A 22,825-nucleotide genomic window follows, 5' to 3' on the forward strand; every position below is an offset into this window, starting at 1 on the left:
GTGGGCTGGGGATGGGGAAGAGCACAGGAAACAGGGGCTGCTCACTTTGTTTGCTGTGCTGCTGATGGGGTGAAGTGGAAGCAATGCCACATTCAGCATGTGACACTTTTCATGGGTGGCAACTGGTCAGTCCTAGAGTATGTCAAGTGATACCTCCAAGTCCAGAACAGCTGGATTGTAAAATCCTGGAATGGTTGGGGCTGGAAGGGAGCTTAAAGATCATCCCATTCCACACCCTGCCATGGGCAGGGACACCTTCCACTATCCCAGGCTGCTCCAAGCCCCAATGTCCAACCTGGTCTTGGACACTTCCAGGGATCCAGGGGCAGCCACAGCTGCTCTGGGCACCCTGTGCCAGGGCCTGCCCACCCTCACAGGGAACAATTCCTTCCCAATATCCCATCTAAACCTACTCTCTGTCAGTTTAAACCCATTCCGCCTTGTTCTGTTCCTGCAGACCCTTGTAAATAGCCTTTCTCCATATTTTTTGTACCCCTTTCAGGCACTGGAAGTGCTGCCTCAGGTTTAGCTTTTATATTTTTCAGATTCTGTGCTGCTCTAGTGTGTAGTTCTGAGCTTCATATTAGGGCATGGTGAGCTCTCTTCACAGAGCAGAGAGGCAAAACAATTCCTTCTCTAGCTGGGGACCAAGGACAAATGACCCAAATCTCAGGCCCAAGAGCACAAACAATGGTGGAATGAAGAGACAAAGACAAGAAGGATGGGACTGCATGGGCTAAAGCTGGAATTAGACAATGAACTCCAAGATGCAAATGGAGCAGAACTTATGAAAGTGAGAGACCCTGTGACCTCATGACCATTTTGTGACCATTTTGGTCCATCTTGGGTGCAGCCCTGGCTGGGCTCTTGTGCTGCCCAAGGTGGATCCCTTGAGGCCTTCAAATAAATCCCTGCTTTATTCTTTAACTATGTCCAGCCTCTGTTCTAGGTCAGCCGTCACAAGACATCAGAAGGTGGTCTAAGGTGACCCAAAAACCTTCTCTTTTCTAGGCTGAACAATCCCAGTTGTCTCAACCTTTCCTTGTAGGAGAGGTACTACATCCCTCTAATCAGATTGGTGGCCTCCACTGGGCTCACTCCAACAGGTCAGTGTCCTTCCTGAGCTTTTTCCTTTGGTGGATGGCAGGAACTCAAATATTTAGTGTTAATAGTGAAGATTAAAACAAAATAAAAACAACTTATTAGAAAATATATCCCATCCCTGGGGAGCCTGTTCAGTGCCTGATGCTGCAGTGGGAAATAAGGGTGGGGGGAGGTTACAGAGGCTCCAAAAGCTGTTGGCAGAGGTTGGACACTGCTGGTGTCTCTTTGTCCTTTTGGTGGGGTCACCACAGGCTGGGAGGTGCAGATACTCCTTCTTTGGCTTGGAGATGGTTTCTGTGCTGAGCAGCCCCCCTGAAATGCAGCCTGAGGTCTGAAATCAGCTCACACCTTCATTTCAGCTCTTACAGGAGAATGCTCACTGTGGTCACACCTTTCATCTTCATTGCCTCCTTTGTTTATTGAATAATCTCAGTTTTGGCCCCAAAGAGAGAATTTCTTGTGTTTTCTGCTTTGAGAAAAAGAGTTACATGTGGAAAATGGCGTGCATGTGTTTGTTGCCCAGAGAAGCTGTGGATGTTCCATCCCTGGCAGTGTCCAAGGTCAGGCTGGACACTGAGGCTTGGAGCAGCCTGGGATAGTGGGAGGTGTCCCTACCATGGCAGGGGTGGAGCTGGATGAGTTTTAAATCCCTTCCAACCCAAACCATTCCATGATTTTTCAGGTGTTAACAGACATTCATATAACCCAATGCAACACACTGGGTTTGAGCCTGGCTGTTTCCTCTTGGCAATCCAGATGAGACACCCAGAATCCACTGGCATCTAATTTAAATTGTTGGCAGATCCATAGCTGCCTGTATACCCCCCTGTGAAAGTGCTCCATTTGAATTATCCATGGACAGTTTGAATCCATGGATAATTAAATGCACTGTACATAATTAATTTGTAATTGAAATTTTATTAGCTTTGCTGCAATTCCACAATTTGTTGGAGCTGCCAGCAGATGGCCCCTTAACCCTTCTAATACCACACTGAGTGAGATTGGGAAAATCATTATGGAAAAAAAAAATCCCTCTCATCCTGCTGTCAAGAGTCATCAAAGATCAAACAGCACTTTTGAAAGCCTTGGGTTCAAGTTTTCAAACCTGGGAGCCAGAGTTTAACAGTTAAATGGTTGCACTTGAAAATGCAGGAATTTGATTCTTGCCCAGCACATGTTGCACAAGGCTCCTCCAAACTTGAAGGATTTTATGGAATTTTTTTTTTAAAGGCCCGAAATTTTTTGGAAGCTCAAGTTATTGCTGAAAATCTTAGTGCTCTGTAGATTATTCACCCAGAAATGCTGCACTGAAAGCTGGGATTAGACCTTTTCAGTGGGAGCATCACCAGATAACTATTCCTGAGCTGCAGTGATGATGCCACTGTATTCTGGTTTGTGAGGCAGAAAATGACTTGCTACAGGATAGATTTAATTTTTAACCTTAGGGTAACACAAGTTCAAGCTGCTTTCTCACAGAAATAACTGCATATTTGAGCACTGTTGATACTTAACACTTCAAGGATCTAAGAATTCCAGCAGGCTGAGCTGCACCAAGAGCAGAATTGTTTTGGGTGCTGGAAGAAAGACTCACTGTACTGTTCCCAAATTTTAGCTGTGGTGAGAGAGACTCGTGGCATGGAAATGCTAAACACACAGAGAATTCTGTCAGTGTACCAGGACAAGCTCCTCAACCTGCCAGAACAATGGTCTGGCTGGAGGGACAATGCAGCAGTGCTTATGAACAAATGAACATGAATCAGTGGGAAAAAATTAAATTAATGACAGACTTCAAATTTCTGTTGCCTCTAAATGCTGGGGTTGTATCATTTAATCTAAATAAACTCCATCATATCCCTTTTTTGGGTGTAACACTTGTACAGTCACCTCTGAGTTGCTAAAGAGCAGACCCAAAGAGGCTGATAAGAGTCCCCGAGCGCTGATGGTGTTGAAATATTTCTGGACAATATTTCTTTCTGTGGGCCTGCACAGCCCACACCGAGCTGCTGACACACACACACAGCTTCCCTGCTGGCATTTCCTCCTGGCCACCTCTCCCCCAACCTTTTAGCCCGGCCAGAGCTGCTCTAACAAGGTTTCCCCACGTGTGGCTTGGGGCACAATGCGCTCTCTGTGTGCTCCTGGCCCCAGAGAGGGGATGAACCCCTGGCAGGGCTGTGTCCCTCTGCTAGTGATTAACCCCCTGGCTGCCTCGTGCTTGTCATTTTTATTGCCCTGCAGCTAAACCTCTGAACTACCTGGGCTTTTGTGTCACTGAGTTGTGCATTCTCCCCTCTCCCCTCGCTCCTTTCTGGATCTGATTTTGCTTCCATGCCTCCTTCCTTGCATCTTTCCTGCATTTTATGGGGACATGGGAGAGCCAATTGGCACAAGCTGGCAGCTCAGGCTGGGAAACGGGGCTTAACTGAAATATTCCAGTGTGGAATACTTCAATTAATATTGAAATATTAAATAATATTTCATTACATTTTATATAATGTTACATTGAAACAAATAATATTTAATATTAAAATATTTAAGAAAGAATATTTCATTAAATTGTTGCTTGATATTACATTGAAATAAATAATATTTCAATGTTTTATTGAAACAAATAATATTTCACTGTGGAATATTCTGGTTCATGGTTCAAGGGTGAGCTTTGTTTTGGGGGGGGATTTCTGGGAAGTGCTTCTCTGCTGGAGACAGATCCTCCCCTTTTTGCTGTGAAGCAGAGCTGACCTGGCAGGATTTGCTCAATGGAGAACACAAGTGCTCAAGCTTGGTGTTTGCAGCCTCTTTCAATAGTTTTCCTATTCAATATCCATCTCCCTTACATCTCCTCTGAATAGGCAGATTGAAATGTTGGTGTTTTCCTGCTCTTGTATGAGAAGTCATTTCCTCTGAATGACATTAAAATGCCTGCCTGCAGTAACACTCAAGCCTCTCTTGGATCAGGGCTGCTGTGTCTCCTGTGAGTCCCCTCCCTGAAAAGAGGAGGGGGGGGAAAAAGAATTTGGCTTTTGCATCTGAAACAAATTAAAGTTTCATTTTTTTCCCCGGTCCTATTCACTTGTTTAGGGCGTCTCCCCCGAAACAAGTGCCAGCAGCCAACACTTCAGTTATGGAAGGAAAGTTTCCTAATGGTCATTTTATGCTCTCCAGAGCTTGCTTTCATTACAGAAACCCTTTTGTTTGCACATAGGACAGGTAATCAAAGGTGTGAGGTGACTTCACCTTTATCACAGAGCACCATGAATCCTTATTTACTAAATCCTGGTGTTTAACAGTGCTTGTGTGGATCAGGAGATAAGAGGCAAAGAGCTGTCATGTTTCCTGTCATTCACTCACAACTCGCAGTGGCAGCTCTGTATTTTGCTTGACTAACTCTCCATAAAGGCACTTCTGGGAAGCTGCAGTACAAAGCTGCCTTGACAACAGTTGCTGTTTCCAAAAAAGCTGCCCAGAAGTGTCCGATTTTGGAGACTTGGGGTATTTTCAGTGATCTCTGCACACAGGACCTTCAGATGGGGGGCACTGTGCTGGGTCAGGTAAGACAGAGAGCTGGGAATATTAAATATAAAATGTCAGCTGCAAGCTACCAACTACTTCCATGGTTTGTCTGCCACATGTGCCACTGCCCAGTGTAGCCTTACAGTAATCCAAATAACCTGATTTTTGTACCACGGTGAAAAATGAACTTTTTGGGGAAGGCAGTTAGCACTGTTTAGCTTTCTCTTGTCAAGGAATTTATTTGGAATGTGTGTTGTTTTCTTCAGCTTGGGTAGCAGCAAATTCCTGCAGGATATAGGAGATTCCCTGTCCTTTGGTTCCTCATTAAACTTTCTCCTTAATACACAAACAATTTTCTTTGTTGCTACTTGTGCCCATTTTTTGTCCCATCTCTGTGCACCTCTGGGCAAAGTCTGACTCTGTTCTCTGTGTTATCCCATGAAAACAACAGCTAGACTCCCTCTTACTCCAGCTTTATTTTAGCCCCAAACAGCTGGATTGGTCCAGATGTGTCTCACACTCCTGCCCCTTATCTCCACAGCTCTCCTCGGAGCATCTTGTCAAGGCCTGTTTTAACAGGGCAGCTCAATATTGGACACAATGTCCAGTTTTGGTCTCATAAATGCCCAGTAATGGAATAATTAACTATTTTAAGGCATTTACTATATTCTTGCTGGTACAGGCAGGTATTTGGCTGAGTTAGTGCTGCTGGACTGGAGCAGAGAGAGGGGAAATGAGGCACATTTGGCATTGTCAGGAATAAAGAGGTGGAATTTAACTGCAGAGGTGAGAGCCTGTGTGGGAGCAGGATTGTTTCCAGCCTGGCTCTGAGAACCTACAGGCCCTGAGCTGAAATCCTCACCAGTGGGGATGTGCTGGTGATCAGCCATGGGGACAGAGGGTGAGGGGAGAGATGAAACCACCACAGGAACTGGGAATGCCAATGGAACACTGGATTTGAATGCTGCTACGACAGGCCAGTGTTGGGTCACAGAGTCATAGACTGGCTTGGGTTGGAGGGGTCTCAAAGCCCATCCAGTACCACCCCTACCATGGGCAGGGACACCTTCCACTGTCCCAGGCTGCTCCAAGCCCTGTCCAACCTGGCCTGGAACATTTCCAGGGATCCAGGGGCAGCCACAGCTGCTCTGGGCACCCTGTGCCAGGGCCTGCCCATCCTCCCAGGGAAGGACTGAACAGCCAGGAAAGAGAAACCCTGTGCTGTTGAAGCAGCAGGGTTTGCAGCAGTGCTGCAGTTGGAACAAGTCACCTTTTGGTGAGCAGGGGTGCCAGGGATGCTGTGCCTCCTTTGCTGTGCCTGCAGCAGTGCCTGCTCAGCACTCCCACTCTGTCTCCATGGCTGCTCCAGGTAAATTCATCCTGGGGTGTGACAAATGTGATCCATCACCTGGGAAAGCCTCACACTGGGGAAACACAACAGCCCTGGACAGTCCTGATTCCATGTGATTGTGAGCAACTCCATCCCAGTACTCACAGGGGTTCACTGCAGGGTCACTGTCCTTTGCAAGAGTTTAAGTAAAGAGAAATAAGCTTGGACTGCTCCCCATGATTTTGAGGAAGGGGTTGGAGAGTGTTTCCAGTTATTTTTAATTAATGTACCTGTGGGCACACAGATACATGATGTGTGTGTGTATTCTTATTAATGTGTATAAATACACATTTTGTGCATGCTCCTCTTATTGTTCATATTATTTATATGCAATTATACAAAAAAAAACCTTGCTATCTTCAGCTGGAGCCTTGTCCAGGAGTACAAAGGCTTCCCTCATTCCTCCTTTGCTCAAGGCCCTTGTGCTGTAGCAGGGACTCTGAGGGCAGGGACTGGCCTGCAGCAGAGCTGAGTTGTGCCATGGATGAGGGCAGAGAAAAAGGTGAAATGTGCAGAGAAGAGGGACTGTTAGCTCAGGATAATGGCTCTAAATCCTGTCAGGGAGTGCCAGGCCCAGTGCCAGTGCCACAGCATCAAAGGTGTGTGATCACAGCACTGTCATCCTTACCTCAGCACCACTTCCTCGGGGATGGCTTTGCTCCTGGCTGTTCTGGGAACACCTGTCACAAAACCTGCTCCAACAGTGGATTCCATTAAATACAGCTGATAAATCCCCAGCAAAGCCAATTTTAGTAGACCACTGACACTGGAATTTTTTTTTTTTTTTGTCTGGAAATGTTTACCAGCTCCCATCCAGAGCAGAAATGCTGAAGACTTAGAATCTGGAAGAAATCTTGCCAGGACAGTGTATTTTTTTTTTCTTTAGGAGGGTTTGGACTATGTTCTTCACAGTTCATATGCCTGCTTTCATTTCCAGACTTCTCATACATTTCTGTTCCTGTAATCCTGAACCAGGATTCCTTCTTTTGAAGAACTTGCTGATAGGTAAACAGAGAGCAATATAGGGGAGAGAGCTCTTGTCCAGCAACAGCCCCAGAGAGGAAATTTCTGACCACCCCAAGCCTAGCATTTGATTAAATGCTGCATGGCAAGCATTCCTGGCTGATGTGCACATAAACAGAGAACAGAATTTTCTTTATCTGTGCTGCTTTTCATATTCAAGGTAACACAAAGCTCCCATAAATCTTAATGTGAAAAATGTGGCTGCTCCCAGTGATTTCTCCAGGGGCATTAAATCCTCTGCAGAGCTGCACACACTGGCTGTCAACAAGTGGTTTCACAGAATCACAGACCCATTTTGGTTGGAAAAGACCTCTAAGCTCAAGTCCAACCTTTGACTTATCACCCACCACCTTTCAGCCATCCCAGAGCACTGAGGGCCACGTCCTGTTGCTCCTTGGACACCCCCTGGGATGTCCAGGCACTCCCTGGGCAGCCCTTTCCATGAAGAAATTCCTCCTGATGTTTGGAACACTTGAAGGCAGGGAAGGAACTCCAAACTGGGTTGAGCAACTTTGCTCAAGTTGTGTATGTTCCTTGTTATGGAGGAACAACAATTTGTCCCAAAAAGAACTGGACCACCTTGAGAATTCCCCACCTTGAGAATCATGTGAAGCATCATGATGAGGCCATCCCTGCCTGGATACTTCCCAGTGTTGGAAGGAGTGAGGCTGAAGAGGTTGGATCCTGTTTCTGTGCAGATGGCATGGACCAACATTTTCTTTCCAACACCAGCAGGTCCTGCCAGCAGCAGGGATTTCACCAGAGGAGCATTCTCATGGACAGTTTGGGAACCTGTAAAAAGTCATAAGGCACTATTATTGCTTTCATTTAAATCTGCCATAAAGGTAATGGAATGATTCCTCCTTTTTTATTCACCATAAATAATTGATAACATGAATTAATTGTTTCCTTCCTATGGCATGAGTCCTATTGAGTTCAATTCTGTATAACCTGAGCTGAGAGCCCAGCAGATTCAACATCTCTCTTTGGAACAAGACTCACCCACCCTTATTTGTACCTCCTGATGGGAAAACTTCACTTTTAAACCCATGTGAGCTAAAAGAATGACTTTGAGAGTAGAGGAAATGCCAGTGCCAGGGTTGCTGTGCTTCTTTTGCTGTGCCTGCTCAGCATTCCCACTCTGTCTCCATGGCTGCTCCAGGTAAATTCATCCTGGGCTGTGACAAATATGATCCATCACCTGGGAAAGCCTCACCATTGGGGAAACACAAGCACAGACAGATTTAGGTGGTTGATGGGGATGGAACTTGTCTTCTCTGCAGCTGCCACCACATGAACTGGGGACAGGTGAACCTCCAGAAATGTCAGATGTTTTATCCATGCTCACTTTGCCTCGATGCCTAAAGATGTGCTGTGTCAACAGTGGTGGTGTTTACGTGTGTTTGAAAAGCTCTGTGAGCATCCAGTGCACCTGGAGGTCTCTCAGCCTGGTGTCCATCAGAGTGTGGGAGTGAAACTGGCCCCAGAACTGATGGGCTGCAGAGGGAGCCTTTGCCTTAGCCTGGAGAAGCCCTCTGGGTTAATGGGGATGGCTGCTATTTAAAACAAATCCAATCAGGGCGGTTATCTGTGTCCTAATGGTTTAGCATCCCAAATAAATGACAGGGAACCGAGCACAGAGACAAATGCCATTATTCCAGCACTGTGCAGGGTGTAGGAAGTTGTCAGCCACCCAGGCTTTATTAATATTTGGTCATTCCACAGCAATCCATTACTATTGCACAAAGATTTATTAGGAGGGGAGCAGCAGACTCCTCTGTGTTAAAGATGAAGTATAGCTTCTACTATTCTTTCTCCTTTCAGCTGCTTGTAATTTTCTTAATGCCATTTAAGCTGGGGCTTTCCTTGCCATCAGGTGGCTATTTTGAGAAAAACTTTCACTTCTGTGATACACAATTATCTCATGATGAACTAGTTTGGAGACCAATTAAGTGAAATGTCATCCGTAACAGATCACCCCATAGGTGAAACCATTCCTGTACCTTTTTTTTTTGGCTCATGTAATAGCTTTTGCTACTCAAAGGCATTTTTCAAACTGCTCTTGCAAGTACCTTTTGTTTGTTTAACTAGTCCAGGGTCTCCTCTCCCTAGAATTTTTGCCAATTGCATAAATGGCAGAAAATTTATGGGTTCTCTTGATTAAGGGGTGTCTCAGGGCTTGATTTCCCTAGACCAGATGGTGTCAAAACACAGCTCTGGAGGAGTCTGGGGATATGTGAAATACATGGTGCAGACAGGGATAACTGCTGAGCTCTCTCAGCTGATTGCAGACCTTCAGCCTTACCCCAGACCGGCTGAGGGTGTTGTTCCAGGTGGGAAGAGCCCCATCCAGGCTGAGGAGAGAATAACCTGAGCACTTTGGAAGGAGGGAAACACAGAAGTTGTGTGTCAGCGTTGCTCTGTGTTCCAGGGTGGGAGGCAGGCACATGTTGGTGATTTTGCCCTCTAAAGGGGATGAGCAGACACTGATACAGCCTGGAGGAGTTAAAATCTCCCTGAGATCCACTCAGGAATGGAAAAGGAGGTGAGTGAAGTATTGAGGCTGGAAAATCCAATCGTGAGTGGAAAGGGACGCAAACGAGGTTTTGAGTAAAGGCCCCCGAGACAGGCACTTGCAATCACTGGAGTTTGGCACAATGCCATTCCCGAGTGAAATATGGGATAGATTTTACATTAAAAGCAAACAACCTGACCCAGCAAAGCCTTGCTAGATGTTGGCTAAGCCTGGCATTAAAACTGCAAGGGCATTTACAAGTGTTCCCTGCCATGTACAAAATGTATCCAGACTAATTCCTCCAACGATTGCACTGTGCAGCACTGAGTAACATTAGCCAGCTTGTAAAAGGTAAATTGCAACCTTAGCCCTTCCCTTAACTTGATTAATTTTGATCACTGGAGCTTGTTTTAGCTATTATCTTTCCCAAGTGGGCTCCCTTTATGTGCTGCCATTCACAAACTGTTGCCATGCAAACAGAGATGGGCTGGGGAGGGGATACCTGCCTCCCTGCACTGTTAAAGTGATCCAGCCCTCACTCTGAAGGCTTCATTGAAAAACAATTAGACTGCAAAATGCTTCAGATTGCCACTAATCAACCCTGTCAAAGGCAGTAAAATGCAGTTCCTGGCAGGAAGCGAAGCCCCAGCGTGTTCTTACCCAAGGGCAATATTCCATAGAGTGCCACGAGCTGTCTGACTTCTGGGATGGAGGGCAGGGGCTGGGCACCTGTGTCACGAAGGATGCTCCTCAGACAGTCGTAGTAGCCTGTGGGGAGGAAGCAGGAGCTCAACAAACGTGCCACTGTTGTTGTAGAAAGCATAACTCAGGGCATGAGGAGCTGCCACAGCACGGGGCTACAACGCACACTCAGCAGAGCCGGGCTCAGGGACTCAAGCTGGGCAATATTCTGGTGGAATGTGGCCCTGACAAAGGTGAAGTGCAAAGGGAAATTGAAGCTGAGCAGGCTGTGGAAGTTGTTCAGCAGAGAGCAGACGGTTTCCAGTAACCTTTGAAAGAAACTTTGTGGAGAAGAATCATTAGCAGCGCCATAAATCACGCTGCTGGCAAAGGATTCCTGGATTTGGGATTTTGCAGGGCTAGAATCCCAGTGAACCATGAGCTCTCAGAAGGATTTCAAAAAGGGGGAAAAGCTATTTTAACAAGCTTTTCCCTGGCTGGGTCCCATCTCAGCTCCTCGCTGTGTTAGACGTGTAAGCGTGTCACCTCATTTGGTGGGGCTCTCTGCTTTGCACTTCACCTCTTCTTTTTTTCCCCCCCTTTTGTTCAAAAAAACCTCCACAAAACAACCCAAGGAGACTAAAAATTCCTGACATGAACTGAAACGATTTAATCTTGCCTTGGCTCTGGTTGCAGAGCTATAATCACATTGCTTTTTCTGTCAAAGTCCATATCCAAGCAATGTTGGAGAACAAAGATACAGGAGGATGGGCCACAAGCAGGAAAACCAGTTGTGATGTAGTCAGTGATTATTTTTAGCATAAATTACATGCCATTATGGTGATTATTATTGAAAAATAATAATATATTATGTTTTACTGGAGATAAAAAGGCAGAGGGCAAGAGGCCTCTGGAGCAGAGGCAAATTAGCAGTGGTTAAGAGCAAAAGTGGAGGTATAATTTGGGGGCAAAAAGGCAGACAAGCCCTGGTGCAACTGCCCCCTCCCCTCTCAAGAATAAAATTAATTTCAGGTTTTATCTTTTATTTAAGGAGAAATCAAAAGAACGGGATAGGAATTAATCTTCACAGATTTAATTAGAAGGCATCAAAGGGTTTAATTGCAACTGCACATAAATCACAGTGGATATTCTCTGACTAATTTAGATAAGGTCACCAAGAAAATTAGTTCAGTGATGTCAGTTTGTCATAGAGGGGGACATTTCGGTGCCTTTACTGGCTGTGTAGCACAGTTCCACTCTTTGTCCTTTCCCCAGGAACTGGAAGTGACCTTCCTTAGGCTCCAGCCCTGGAAGGCTCAGCAGATGAAGGCTTCTTTCTCTGCAGGCTTTGATTGTGTCCTTGGACCCTTCTAGAGAGTTTTTCTGGATTTCAAAAAATGGCTGGAGATGTGGTGTTTTAAAAGCATTTGTTGGGGGGGGGGGGGAAATGTTTGTTGGACAAAAGTGACCTTGATAGGTTGGGAGAACAAAGGCAGAATGAAAATCTTCCTTTACTTGGTGGTCTTTAATGAGCATGAAATGGATGGGACACTTAATTGAGAGAATTAAAGCTCTTCAGAGGAATGGGCAGAGGCTCTGGAGGCTGAACTGGGGCTTCTAAGAGTTTATATAAACATGGCATTTGGGGGTGATAGAAGAAAATTTGTCCTTTCTGCCTTGGCCTTGTACTATCAGCCTGTAGCACTTCTGGTTCCAGATAGCTGCAAATTCAAACCATGGCCTTTGAAACACCTGAATCTTGGTTTTTTTTTGGTTTTTTTTTTGCTTTTAAGATACTGTGATTTCACTGTGTGCCACCAAATGTTTGTGGGCATGGTGTCAGACCCCTCTAAAGTCTGCAAATGTGGGGTTTGGGGTTTTTTTACCCTTTTTTTTCCCCCCCTGTAGAGCATAGATAAGCAGGTCTGGCTGCAGTTGCAGCTAACAGAAACCAGACAAGAGGAGTGTGAAATGCAGAACTAGGCAGAGACACATCTTACTCAAATGAAGGTCCAGATATGCCTCAAAGCACTGCTCAAAATTCACGGGCAGTCAGCGAGGTGCAGGGAAGGGGCTGAGTCTTTACCAAAGACCACAAAAGCTGGAGGTACAATTTTTGCTGCTCTCTGGGAAATATTCTGCATGGATTATGACCCCTGCTCTGTTAGACTGGCACTGTCTTGCCACTGCCTGGCAAGGGCTCCTTAAAGGGTGTTCTGGTTCCACCTCAGAGTGGCTGTGACATCCACAACCCTTCAAGGCTGCTGGTGTTGCTGCCTGGAGTTAAACACCAGCTCTGCAAATAGGTCCTGGCTTCATTAGCAGAAGTGAAAGCTCCTGAGCAGCCTTGATTTGCATACCTGGCTTTAGATATTCAAAGTGCAGTGACTTTTACTCAGTCCTGACTGAAATAGGGGTCAGTGAAGGTGGAGGGGCTGGAGGTTTGATCAAACACCACGTTTGCTCTAAAATGGGTACTTACCAATGTAGTCAGAGAGATTCACATTCTTGACTTGGATGAGCAATCCTTCTTCTGCAAGTTCCTGGTACAGGGACTCAATGGCCCTACAGGCAAGAGACATCACCCAGAAATGTCAGGAAAAGCTCAGTGCTCTCAGAACTGAGCCAGCCTGGGAGTTATTTGTTTCCCCAGCTTTATAAATGCCCTCTGTGGCTCAGAGCTAGCATGATTAGTGCCATCAGTGTGAAATCAATAAGCACAGTTTCTGTCTTGTGCTGAGCAATCTCCCTCCCTCACAGGCTGGGTCCCCCTCTCCTGCTGACTCCATTTACCCATTTCAGGTGGTGCCAGATCAGTTATGACTTGTGTAATGGACTCATTCATTAATATCAATTACTGGGAAATTATTTTTAAATTACACAATAATGGCAATCCTAACACTACTATACCTGTTCACCCAGCTCTCCAATTAGTACTAATTCATTAATTCTTCTTGGAATTTATTGTGTTGGCAACAGACAGCCTCATCTCTCTGGGAACACACTGGGAATACCTCACTCAGATCCACCACCTGCAGGGCTGTGGTCAGAGGGGGATTGGGGCAAAAATGTCCAGTGGAAGTGTTGCCCCATCCCTGGAAGTGCCCAAGGCCAGGCTGGACAGGGCTTGGAGCAAGCTGGGATAGTGGAAGGTGTCCCTGACCATGGCAGGGGTGGCGCTGGATGGGTTTTAGTGTCTCTCCCAACCCAAACCAGTTTGGGATCCCATCAAATGGGCAAAAGTTCCCTAGTGGAAGTTTCTCCCTATTTCCATTCGTGGCTGGAAGTAGATCCCAATAATGAAGGAGTTAAAACACTTAAATTTGTGTGTGGTTTTCTATTGATGTGGATCTTCTCTGTGCTCTCTTTTGGAATTTTAAGTATTAATTTCAAGGACACTTCTGGCACTTGGTTTTATAGAGTAATACTGCTTCCAGGATGATGTAAACTGAATAAACCTGTCGGAAATTCTCAGTGTATTGACAGCATAAACAATAATGATTTTAGTCTTTTAGATCTCTCAGTGTTTTTCCACAGTTTTCACATTCTTTCCCCTCAATTATTCTGTCTTTCTCACCTATCTTAATTGGGATGTCCTGGTCTGGCTACAATAAATATATTTAATAGTGCCTCTCAGCTGGCTAATAAACCTACAGGTATAATTTGAGGTCTGCAGCCTTTTTTCCATTTCAGCTGAGGAGTTTTATGTTTATGCAGTCTTAGTGGCACAATTAATGTAGGAGTAGCAATAAGCAAATCCAAAATTTAATGCACCTTCAACAAGGTTGATTTTGCTGCTCTGACTCTTGCTTTCATCCTCAGTGGTTTTATGTTGGGAATGCATCATAAAACAGGCAGAAGGTGGAATGGGACTAACCTGGCAGCTCTGGTGGGAGCAGGACTTCTACTTTTCCTGGTTTATTATTTTTACTGTGCCAGTTAAATGATGCATGTCCCCTGCAAGGGAGGGTGATGTGACCAGTCTTTGCTGACTGGAGCCCCCTTCATTGGGCCAAAAGGGAGATTTTGAACCTCATTTATTCATCCCCTCTCTGGGTTATTTCTGAAATGCTCAGCAGGTAAGAGCAAACCAGGGAGCCAAAATGCCAGATAAAAAGCCAGCTGCTAAAATGTTCATGTTTTCAGCTGGCTGCATGGTAAGTTTATATCTAAAGAAGCAGGTATGTCAAGAGCAGTTTTAAAAGCAGGGAATATATCAGGCTTTGGCACTGTTCTGTAGGACATGTCCTGCTCTGTTATAATCCATAAAATATGGGTTTTAAATATTTGCTTGGAGGTGATTTTTAATTTTTTAAATTTATTTTAAAGCAGGTAAAGGGATCACTGGCTGATTGTGTGGTGCCAACACCCAAATTATGCAGTCCAGGTCTGGCTGTTCTTGCACAAATGGCTTTGTGGGGTGAATTTCACTGATTGTGTTTGGCACTGTGCCGTTCTCCAGCCCTGCTCCTGGATCAGCTGCTCCCTGTGGTGATGTGCACAGGTGAAAAATGGCTGGATTATCAGGGAACACATCACTCTCATTGAAAATGGCAGGGCAGAAGAAGAAACCCTCTCAGAAACTCCAAATAAAATAAGAGTGCTTTGAAGAGCAAGGGTCCTCAAGTCTGCCAGGACTCTTACTGATCCATGAGACTGATTTATGGCATATACACTACAGCTCACCCATTAAGGGGATTTGGGGAGTGCAGGGGCCTGTCTGCAGCCTCCCTTATTGGGATGGAAAATCTCAGAGTCAACAAACCAGCCAGGTGCTTCTGCACCTGCAGAGAGGGGGAAAGAGGCACCCAGGGCCAATCTCCTGCTGAAATGCTGCAGGTGCTTAGCCCTGCCAACTGCACTTCACCTGCCTGCAGGGGATGGGACTGGTCCTGGTGGTGAGTGGCAGCAGAATGGGGATTTGAAGTTGTGTCTGGTGGTGAAGGTGAGGAAAACCAAGGCTGATACTGGAGATGTAAAGCAGAGAGGTTCTCCTTACCTGTCAGGAGTCAGATCTTTCTCCAGCTCAGATATCTTTTTCTTTGCAGGTGTCCTGTCTCCCTGAGGACCATATAAGCAAGCAGGAATTAGTGACTTTAGCACAGATAAATATTTTTTGATGTACTGCAGCAAGGTGAGGGCCAGAATGGCCAGTGTTTCAGAGTTTGAATGTAGCCCAAAGGGAAAAAACATGTCCTTAACCAGCAGTGCCACTGCTACATAGGAAAGCACCCCAGGGTCATTTTGCTCCAAGGGAAGAAGCTTCTCTCCTTCCTTTCCTTCCTTTTGCTTGGATATTAGACTTCTTTTTTTTTAAATTTTTATTTTTATTGGCACAACTGCCCAGGACAGAGGTGGAATCCCCAGCCCTGAAGGGATTTAAAAGCTGTGTGGATGTGGCTCTTGGGTTTAGTGGTGGCCTTGGCAGTGCAGGTTAAGAGCTGGACTTGATGATCTCTCAGAGACCTTTTCCAGTTGTATGATTCTTATACCATGATTTTTCTGAAACCCAGTTCTGTGGGTGAGGGGGGATATGGTGTTGTATCATGGCCCTTGCTCAAGAAGGAAGCAGGAAGGAAAAGGGTGTGGGGTCCAAGTAACTGCTGGAGAGTCTGTTTATACCTTTTTAAAAAATAGATATATATTGAAGTAAAATATCTAAGCAGCTTCCCTGAGGGGAAAAGCTCCTGAGACTCTGGCTACCCTCCTACTCACTGGACATCCTTCTCTTCCCTAATGCTTCAGGGAAGAAGCTGAAGAGGTCAGAAAAACACAACCTGCTCTTTTCATCTTTTCTCCACAATTTCACCACAGAAAGATTTTGACTCGTGTGCCTCATTTCTTTACAACTTACAAAAAAAAACCTCCTGGTAAACGTAAATAAGGAAGATGTGACTCAGACTTGTCAAGCCCCTCCATTAATTACAGCTCAGGAGCTATAAATATGGTTAGGGATAATTAGCAGTGTGGAGAGGGCATCATTAATCCATGTTAGTGCCCACCAGTGGTGTCTGAGCTGCAGTCCTGCACAGCACCTCAGCACTGCTCCAGTGGAGCTGTTTACACAGAAACCTTGGTGCACCAGGGGATTTCTCCAACAGCTTAAATTTAAGCACGTGCTTAAATGCTTAGTTGAACAAGACAGCTTATTCTTTCCAAAAGTTTATGTTCACTTTCCTGGGAATACAGTCATTTACTTTGCTTTTTTTATAAGAGTGAATACTTCTGCAGGGCTCTGGAGGCTGTGTTGTTGAGTTAAAAAAAATCCTATCCAATTATCTGGAAAATGCTGGGCTTTTTCACAGAATAGATCAGCAGCCTTCAGGAATACATCAATTTCTGGTTTTTCAAGGATAGACACAATGTAAGAAACCTGTGGTTCAGTCACCTGTTCCTGTTTGTGATGCCACAAAGATAATGCAGATGAAAATGCAGCCTAAACCCAGCACTACATGGATCAGCTACTGAGAAAAGGAGATGTTTTGGGTTAGGATAAAGCAAACAACTCTGTATTTGGAGAACTGTACCTCGGGTTTCTTTACATAAATAAGTTTGGCAGCAAATATTCATCCAATTGTGCCAGGGGGGTTTTGTTTTGAAGAAAAGGAATGGGAAGAAGAAAGCACATGCCATGCTGTTTTAACAACTGTGGAAATATTGAGGCTGTCACTGGTTTATTTTTGCTGTTCCTCCTGTTTTGTCTTTTTAACTTCTCTTCCAACAAGCTAGAAATTACATATATTTGTGTCTGACTGGGAAGAAAAGCTCGTTTCAACCTATGTAAAGACAGCAAGCATATGTTGAATTTATTGGCCAACTGGTATTGTCCTCAAGGCAGCTTCACCAATAAAGTAACTCCAGAGCAAAACAAAAATGAACTGTGCGGGGGAAAAATGTGTTTTCCTAATTAACAACAGCATTTGTGGGGAATTTGGCACAGGCTGAAATGTGATAAGGGAAAATATGAATTGTAGACAATGGCTTGTCTCCAAAATGTCTTACTGGGAACTGCTTTTATTTAGGAAATGATAATGTTTAATGAATGTGAACACACTGCTCATTTATAATGGAAATCTCCTCGCTGCTCTGTCTGAAATGCCAGCTGAGCTCCTGTGTAGCCATCCCTTGACTGGGTGATTTCCTGCTTTGCTGACTCCCACGGGGTGGGCTGCATCAGGTGGCAGCTGGCAGGGACACTGGGCTGTGTCCCGTGCCCAGGGGGTGGCTTCTCCTGCTCTGTGGGCTCAGCAAAATGTTTTGGGTAGCTCAGAGGTTGGAGCAGAGAAGAACCTGATTTCAGACCAAATTCCAGAGCACTGGCTGCTGCTGGCATGGCACCAGGAGGGAGAGGCTATCCAAATGTCTCCCTGAGGGGAATGGCTGAAACTGGAGGACCTGTGGCACCCTTTGGCTGGGATCTCACAAGTCCTGGCTGCAGCTATGGACACCACAGGTCATGGAGGCATGGAATGGCTGGTTTGGAGGATAATCCAGCAGGGACACCTTCCACCATCCCAGGGTGCCCCAAACCCTGTCCAGCCTGGCCTTGGACACTTCCAGGGATCCACAGCTTCTCTGGGAAAACTCTGCAGGGTCTCCCCACCCACCCAGGGAGGAATTCCTTCCCAATATCCCATCTAAACCCACTCTCAGTTGGAAGCCATTCCTCCTTGTCCCTTGTTGTAACAAGTCCCTCTCCTTGTTTATCATAGGTTCCCTTGGGGAACAGGGACAGGAGGGCAGTACTCCTGTGGTTTAAGGGAAACCAGCAGCAGCTGATCCAGTTTTTTAAGGGATTCCTTGGATCATGTTTAAGATGGGAGGCTGAGCAAGTGCAGCTTTGCAGTGGGCCTGGGTTGAGAAGTCTGTTCTGGCAGTGCTGAGATAAAACAAGCAGCTTGTGACTCTGAAAAAGTGCTCAAACAAAGACGTTCCTAGTGATTAATAAATAAACTTGCTGAATGAGGGACTCTGATCTTCTATCCCTGCTGGATTTGGGATTCAAAGAGGTGACAGCTCCCACAGCTGGCTGAGGGCTCTGGGTGCTACAGGAAATGCAGCAGGGCTTGGCAATCAAACCCAGCCTTCCCTCAGTTCTCACCCAACTTCTCTCCTAGCCTCCATATTTCTATTTTCTATTTTCTAATTTCTATTTCTATTTCTCTCTCATCAATATTTCTGTCACAGCCACTTGTGGTTTTCTTGCTTCTGCCCAGTTTCACCAAAAAGGGATCTCCAAAGCTGTGTTGAGGCCTATCCAGAAGCAAGTTTTCCACACTTAGGTTCTCATGTCCCCCTTTCCTGGGTTTTCTGTGTCTTTTTTTCTTTTTTTCCCCTGAATTCTGGCCATGCCTTTGTGTATGTGTGGGTGTGTTCATTTCCAATGCATTGCTTTACCTGCAGTGGGGATCAAAAATAAATCCTTGGGGGAGCAGAGCAGGAAAAGCAGCACAATGGGCTTGAGAGAAAGAGCTCTGATAAGCTCTTAAATGTAACTTCCAGGTCAGTGACTGCCATGTTCCCCACTCAGAGGACATCTCCCTGCCAGCCCTTCCTCAGCCTGTCCTTTCCCAGTGCTCCCAGCTTGGTGAGCCCTGGCTGGGCAGGGGATGAGCTGCCACTGTGCCAAGAGAAGGAAAATGCAGTTTAGAGCAGAGCTGACCCACATTCCTCTGTTTCTGTTGTGTCCCCATCCCCTTTCCAGTGACAGTCATGGCACCAAGAGCTCTCTGGAAGAATCAGAGGCCAGCCAAGTGTGTCTCTTACACAGGACACTCTGCTCCATCCCCTGTCAGTGCTGAGCCATAAGGGTGGCACAGTTTGTGGGTGTGGGGAGCTTCCAGCTTGGAAAGAGGCACAGGATCTGTGACTCCAGTAACAGCAGTGTGCTTTGTTGAGTATTAGCTGCAGTCTAATTAGTTTTGCTATTTCCACATCAGTCTACTGCTCTGCAGATGCTCTTGTCACGAGAAGAACAATTTTTTTCACCCAAGTTTGTTCTTCCACAAAGCTGCCAAATGGAGGATTTGTAGTTTTACAAAGTTTATAGAGAGAATAGTTCATGCAGGTGAGTAATCTTAATTTCAGCACTGAGAATGGTGGGGATGGAGGAGGACAAGGGATATTTTGGTAATGGAAGAAACTCCAAAGAATCTCCTCTTCAGGAGCTCAAAGAGCTCTTGGTAGGGCTAAGTGTCAGCTTTTAGCAGTAAGTGGTATTTGAAGGCTTGAGAATCAGTGATAAAGAACTTATGGAAATAAAGGAGTGGCTCTGGCTAGGCCTGGATATGTTATACATTGTTTTTCTTAAATCTAAGACCAGAGATGTCTAGAACACTGACTGGAGGGGAGAAATTTCCATTTAGAGTCCAGTTCTAAAATGTCTTGTATTCTCCACAAAAGGCCTTTAAAACTCAGATTGGTTCCTGTAAGTCAGGCAGATTTTTTGTTTTAAATATGGATTTGACAGAAATTTTCTCACTTGTGAATATCTCATCTTAAGGCTTGGAAAAGCACAGAACACCTACCTCTGGTAGGGATTATTCCCTGACAAAGAGAGCAGAAGAAATCCCTCCCTAAAACAGAGGGAATGGCCAAATGTGGCATCAGGAAATTGGGATGATGGTCCCTAGACACAAAATTCCACCTGTAAAAGCTCTCCTGAAGAAATTACCCTTTCATTGCCCCTTGCCCACTGCCAGAGTGCAGGAGAAGGTCTGATTGCTCTGAAGAATGTTGAATTCTCTTGAGAATGCAGAATATCCCCTTTGCTTTTGGCAGGGGGATGTTTCACAGTGAACTCAGACACAGTCCTGGCTACAATGAGAACCTGGACCTGTTATTTTGTGTTGCATAGCTGAGGGGAGACATATGGGACCTCAGATGTGGCTTGAAAAGCTAGAGATTTTTTTTGCTAAATAATAAGTTAATGAGCTATTTCCAAAACTTTCCAGCTCATATTATTCTTATTATCTAGAGCAGGTTATCCTAGAGCAGATCTGTCTGTGTGCACAGGTATGCACTGGTTTGGTTTATGGCTGAGATATTTATGCAAATACTAATTGGAAAAAGGCTTTGCCAATGCTGAATGGACATTTTAAATGGCTTTGCACAGGGAAGATGTATTTTGACTAACATTGCATCTTTCATTTCGTTCCCCATCCCTCAAATAGAACTGTTTTGGCTTGGGTGGGTTTTTTTTTAGATGAAATCTTTAAGGAATTTCCATTATCTAATTAGTACTTTTTTTTCCTGCCTCATTCTCTCAGGCTACTGGCACAACTTGGGAAGATAAAAGTTGAATAATCTCCCTCCACCCTAAGCTATTCCAACAGTACATTGAAGGGGACAAAAACCCCCAACCCAGCCCCTAAGATAAAGCTCTGTAATTCCAGTGTGACATTTTGCAGCAGGGCACTGACCAGCCGATCTAAATGTGTCTGCCCATGAAAACTTGGGGGAGATTGTTGCAATATTTTGTCTGTATGTCTTAAGCCCCCACTATTTTTGAAACAGATTTAGGAATTCAATTGGGATCAGCTTTCAGAGCTGCCCCAGTCTTTTCTTATTAGATTGTCCCTAGAGGTTTGTCAGGTGAAAGAGCATTTTTAAAGATAATTTGAGTAGAAGTAGAGCAACAGCAAGTATTTGCATGCTAAAAGGTATTACAGAAATGAAATACAGCATGAGATTAGGGTTGGCTATTTGCCCTGAGGGTTTTAAGTGGATCTGCTGATTGAGTGGTGGGGTGTAAGCTTTGAGTTATTTTGCACTGACATGATCTCTAATTTAAATGCTTTGGTAAGGAATTTTAGAGAACCACAAGCTGTGGAATTCTTCGTATGATAATGCTGTAAAACTAGATGTGAACATGACATGTGCTGTGTTTTGGGGAGGGTTTAAACTATTTCTTATGCCTAAATAAACTTGGCTTAATTGCAAATTCCCAAGCCCTTCAATAGGATGTAGTAACTTAATGAGTACCTGGCTGTGTGTGATCTATGTGGTGTTACAGACAAATGAAAGGTTACATCAAAACATTCAGAAGGAATTTTTTTGGTGTATGGTCTTGAAACATAATAACCAGTCCTTATTCAGAAGGAAAACAGCCAGCAGCTGGAAAACTCACTGGCCTCCAGATCCCTGTTTTCCTTGGAAAACTATTAATCTGAACTGGTCACCCTAAAGAGAGGGATTGCTTCCATTTTGCTGTTTGACTGCATCCAAGGATGTCAGGAGGGTGAAAATCTGAAATATCTTGCAGTGATTTATCTCTGGAATAGCTCAACTTGCACTTAGCAATATTTATACAAGTTAAAGAGCAAGAGCTAATGGAGAAGGCCCTGAAATCACCCACAGGTGAAGAGATTTTCAGATGTTCCTGACTTGAGACTCAGTAAATGTTTAGGGGCGACATTTTCATGTTTGTCCCTGAGGTTTGCACTGATGGAATCGAGACTGCCCCTCAATTCTCCCACCTTGCTGCTCTCACCTTCTCTTTGACAGCTTTGCTCTGAGGACCTGTCTCTCCATCCACAGCCTGTTTGACTCTCAGCAGCTTCTCCTGCATCACTTCATCGACCTGCTCAAGACAAACACAGAGGAATGTCCCTCAGTTTTCTGGTCTGCACCTCACCCCAGACAGTTGTTCAGCTGAACGAGCAAAGAACAGGTAGCAGGGGCTCTGGAAGGAGGGAAGGGCTGTGCCAGGGCCAGTTCTTACAGCTGGAGAAAAACACAGCCAGGCAATGCACGTGAGCAGTGTCCTCTTGCTATTGTAAGCACACCTGCACTCTGATCTCCTCCTCCACTTCTTCCCGTTCCTCTCCTTTGATCAGCTCTGGGTCATGATCCTGGAGAAAATCCGATCTGTTATCTCTGTTCTCCCAAAAGACTGTTAGCCAAAAGAAAGAAAAAAAAAGGGGGAAAAGTTACAGAAGCCATTGGTTTCTCCAGCTGCTTCTGGAGGCACAAGAAAGGGTCGTTGTAGGCAGCTTTTATGAAATGATGAGCTGCATGAAAGCAGCAGGCTCTAGGGACCCTCACCAAGTTCAGAGCCCTGTTGTGTTAGCATCTGCAAATCTTGAGGTTAAGGGATTTCTTCTTTTGCCCTGGGTTGCAGAATGGGATCAGAATTCAGGAGGATAATGGGATAGTGAGGCTGTGAAGCTGAGAGCCTGGAGCGTGCTCAATCTCCCTGTCCCGTGCCTGATGTTAGAATTATTTTATTTATTTAACAGCACAGGGCTTCTCTTTTCCATGAAGAAGGCACAGGGGTGGCTCCTGCCCTGAAGGATGGGCTCTCCACCAGTGTTACTTGGCTTGGGGACCAAAGGAAAGGGGTTAATTCAACCCACAAATTTCCCTGTTCTCCCCATGGCTCATCCCCATGCTGCATCCTGGGGAGCTGGCCTTTGTAGTCATTCCCAGGAGGCTGAAATATGGGAAAAGGGGCACTGGAATAAGAATAAAACCAGCCCTGAGCACGTGGAGGTGGGAGAGAGGGAGGGGACAGCAAGGGTGACACAGCAATAACCTGCAGCTGACCACAAGGGATGCATGGCCACACAGAGGCTTCACTTTTTAAGGGGATTTTAAGCTCA

The 22,825-nt window shown here is 45.3% G+C and overlaps 1 protein-coding gene across 6 annotated transcripts in view; it reads right to left on the reverse strand.

Annotated features, from left to right (window-relative positions):
- IQCA1 (IQ motif containing with AAA domain 1) overlaps nt 1-22,825 on the reverse strand; it is a 101,068-nt gene that overhangs the window by 12,867 nt on the left and 65,376 nt on the right. For all 6 annotated transcript variants that reach the window (XR_010368915.1, XM_064433505.1, XM_064433504.1 and 3 more), the window contains 6 exons: nt 22,010-22,116; nt 21,715-21,804; nt 15,223-15,284; nt 12,706-12,788; nt 10,203-10,310; nt 7,623-7,819 (listed from right to left, as the gene is read on the reverse strand). Coding sequence is in view for 5 of the 6 variants with exons in the window: in XM_064433505.1 (XP_064289575.1) it covers nt 7,623-7,819; nt 10,203-10,310; nt 12,706-12,788; nt 15,223-15,284; nt 21,715-21,804; nt 22,010-22,116 (647 nt within the window). In the remaining variant the exon portion in view is untranslated. The remainder of the gene's footprint in view (nt 1-7,622; nt 7,820-10,202; nt 10,311-12,705; nt 12,789-15,222; nt 15,285-21,714; nt 21,805-22,009; nt 22,117-22,825) is intronic.

The sequence above is a fragment of the Passer domesticus genome, chromosome 10 (genome assembly GCF_036417665.1).
Source record: "Passer domesticus isolate bPasDom1 chromosome 10, bPasDom1.hap1, whole genome shotgun sequence".
Classification (NCBI taxonomy): Eukaryota; Metazoa; Chordata; class Aves; order Passeriformes; family Passeridae; genus Passer; species Passer domesticus.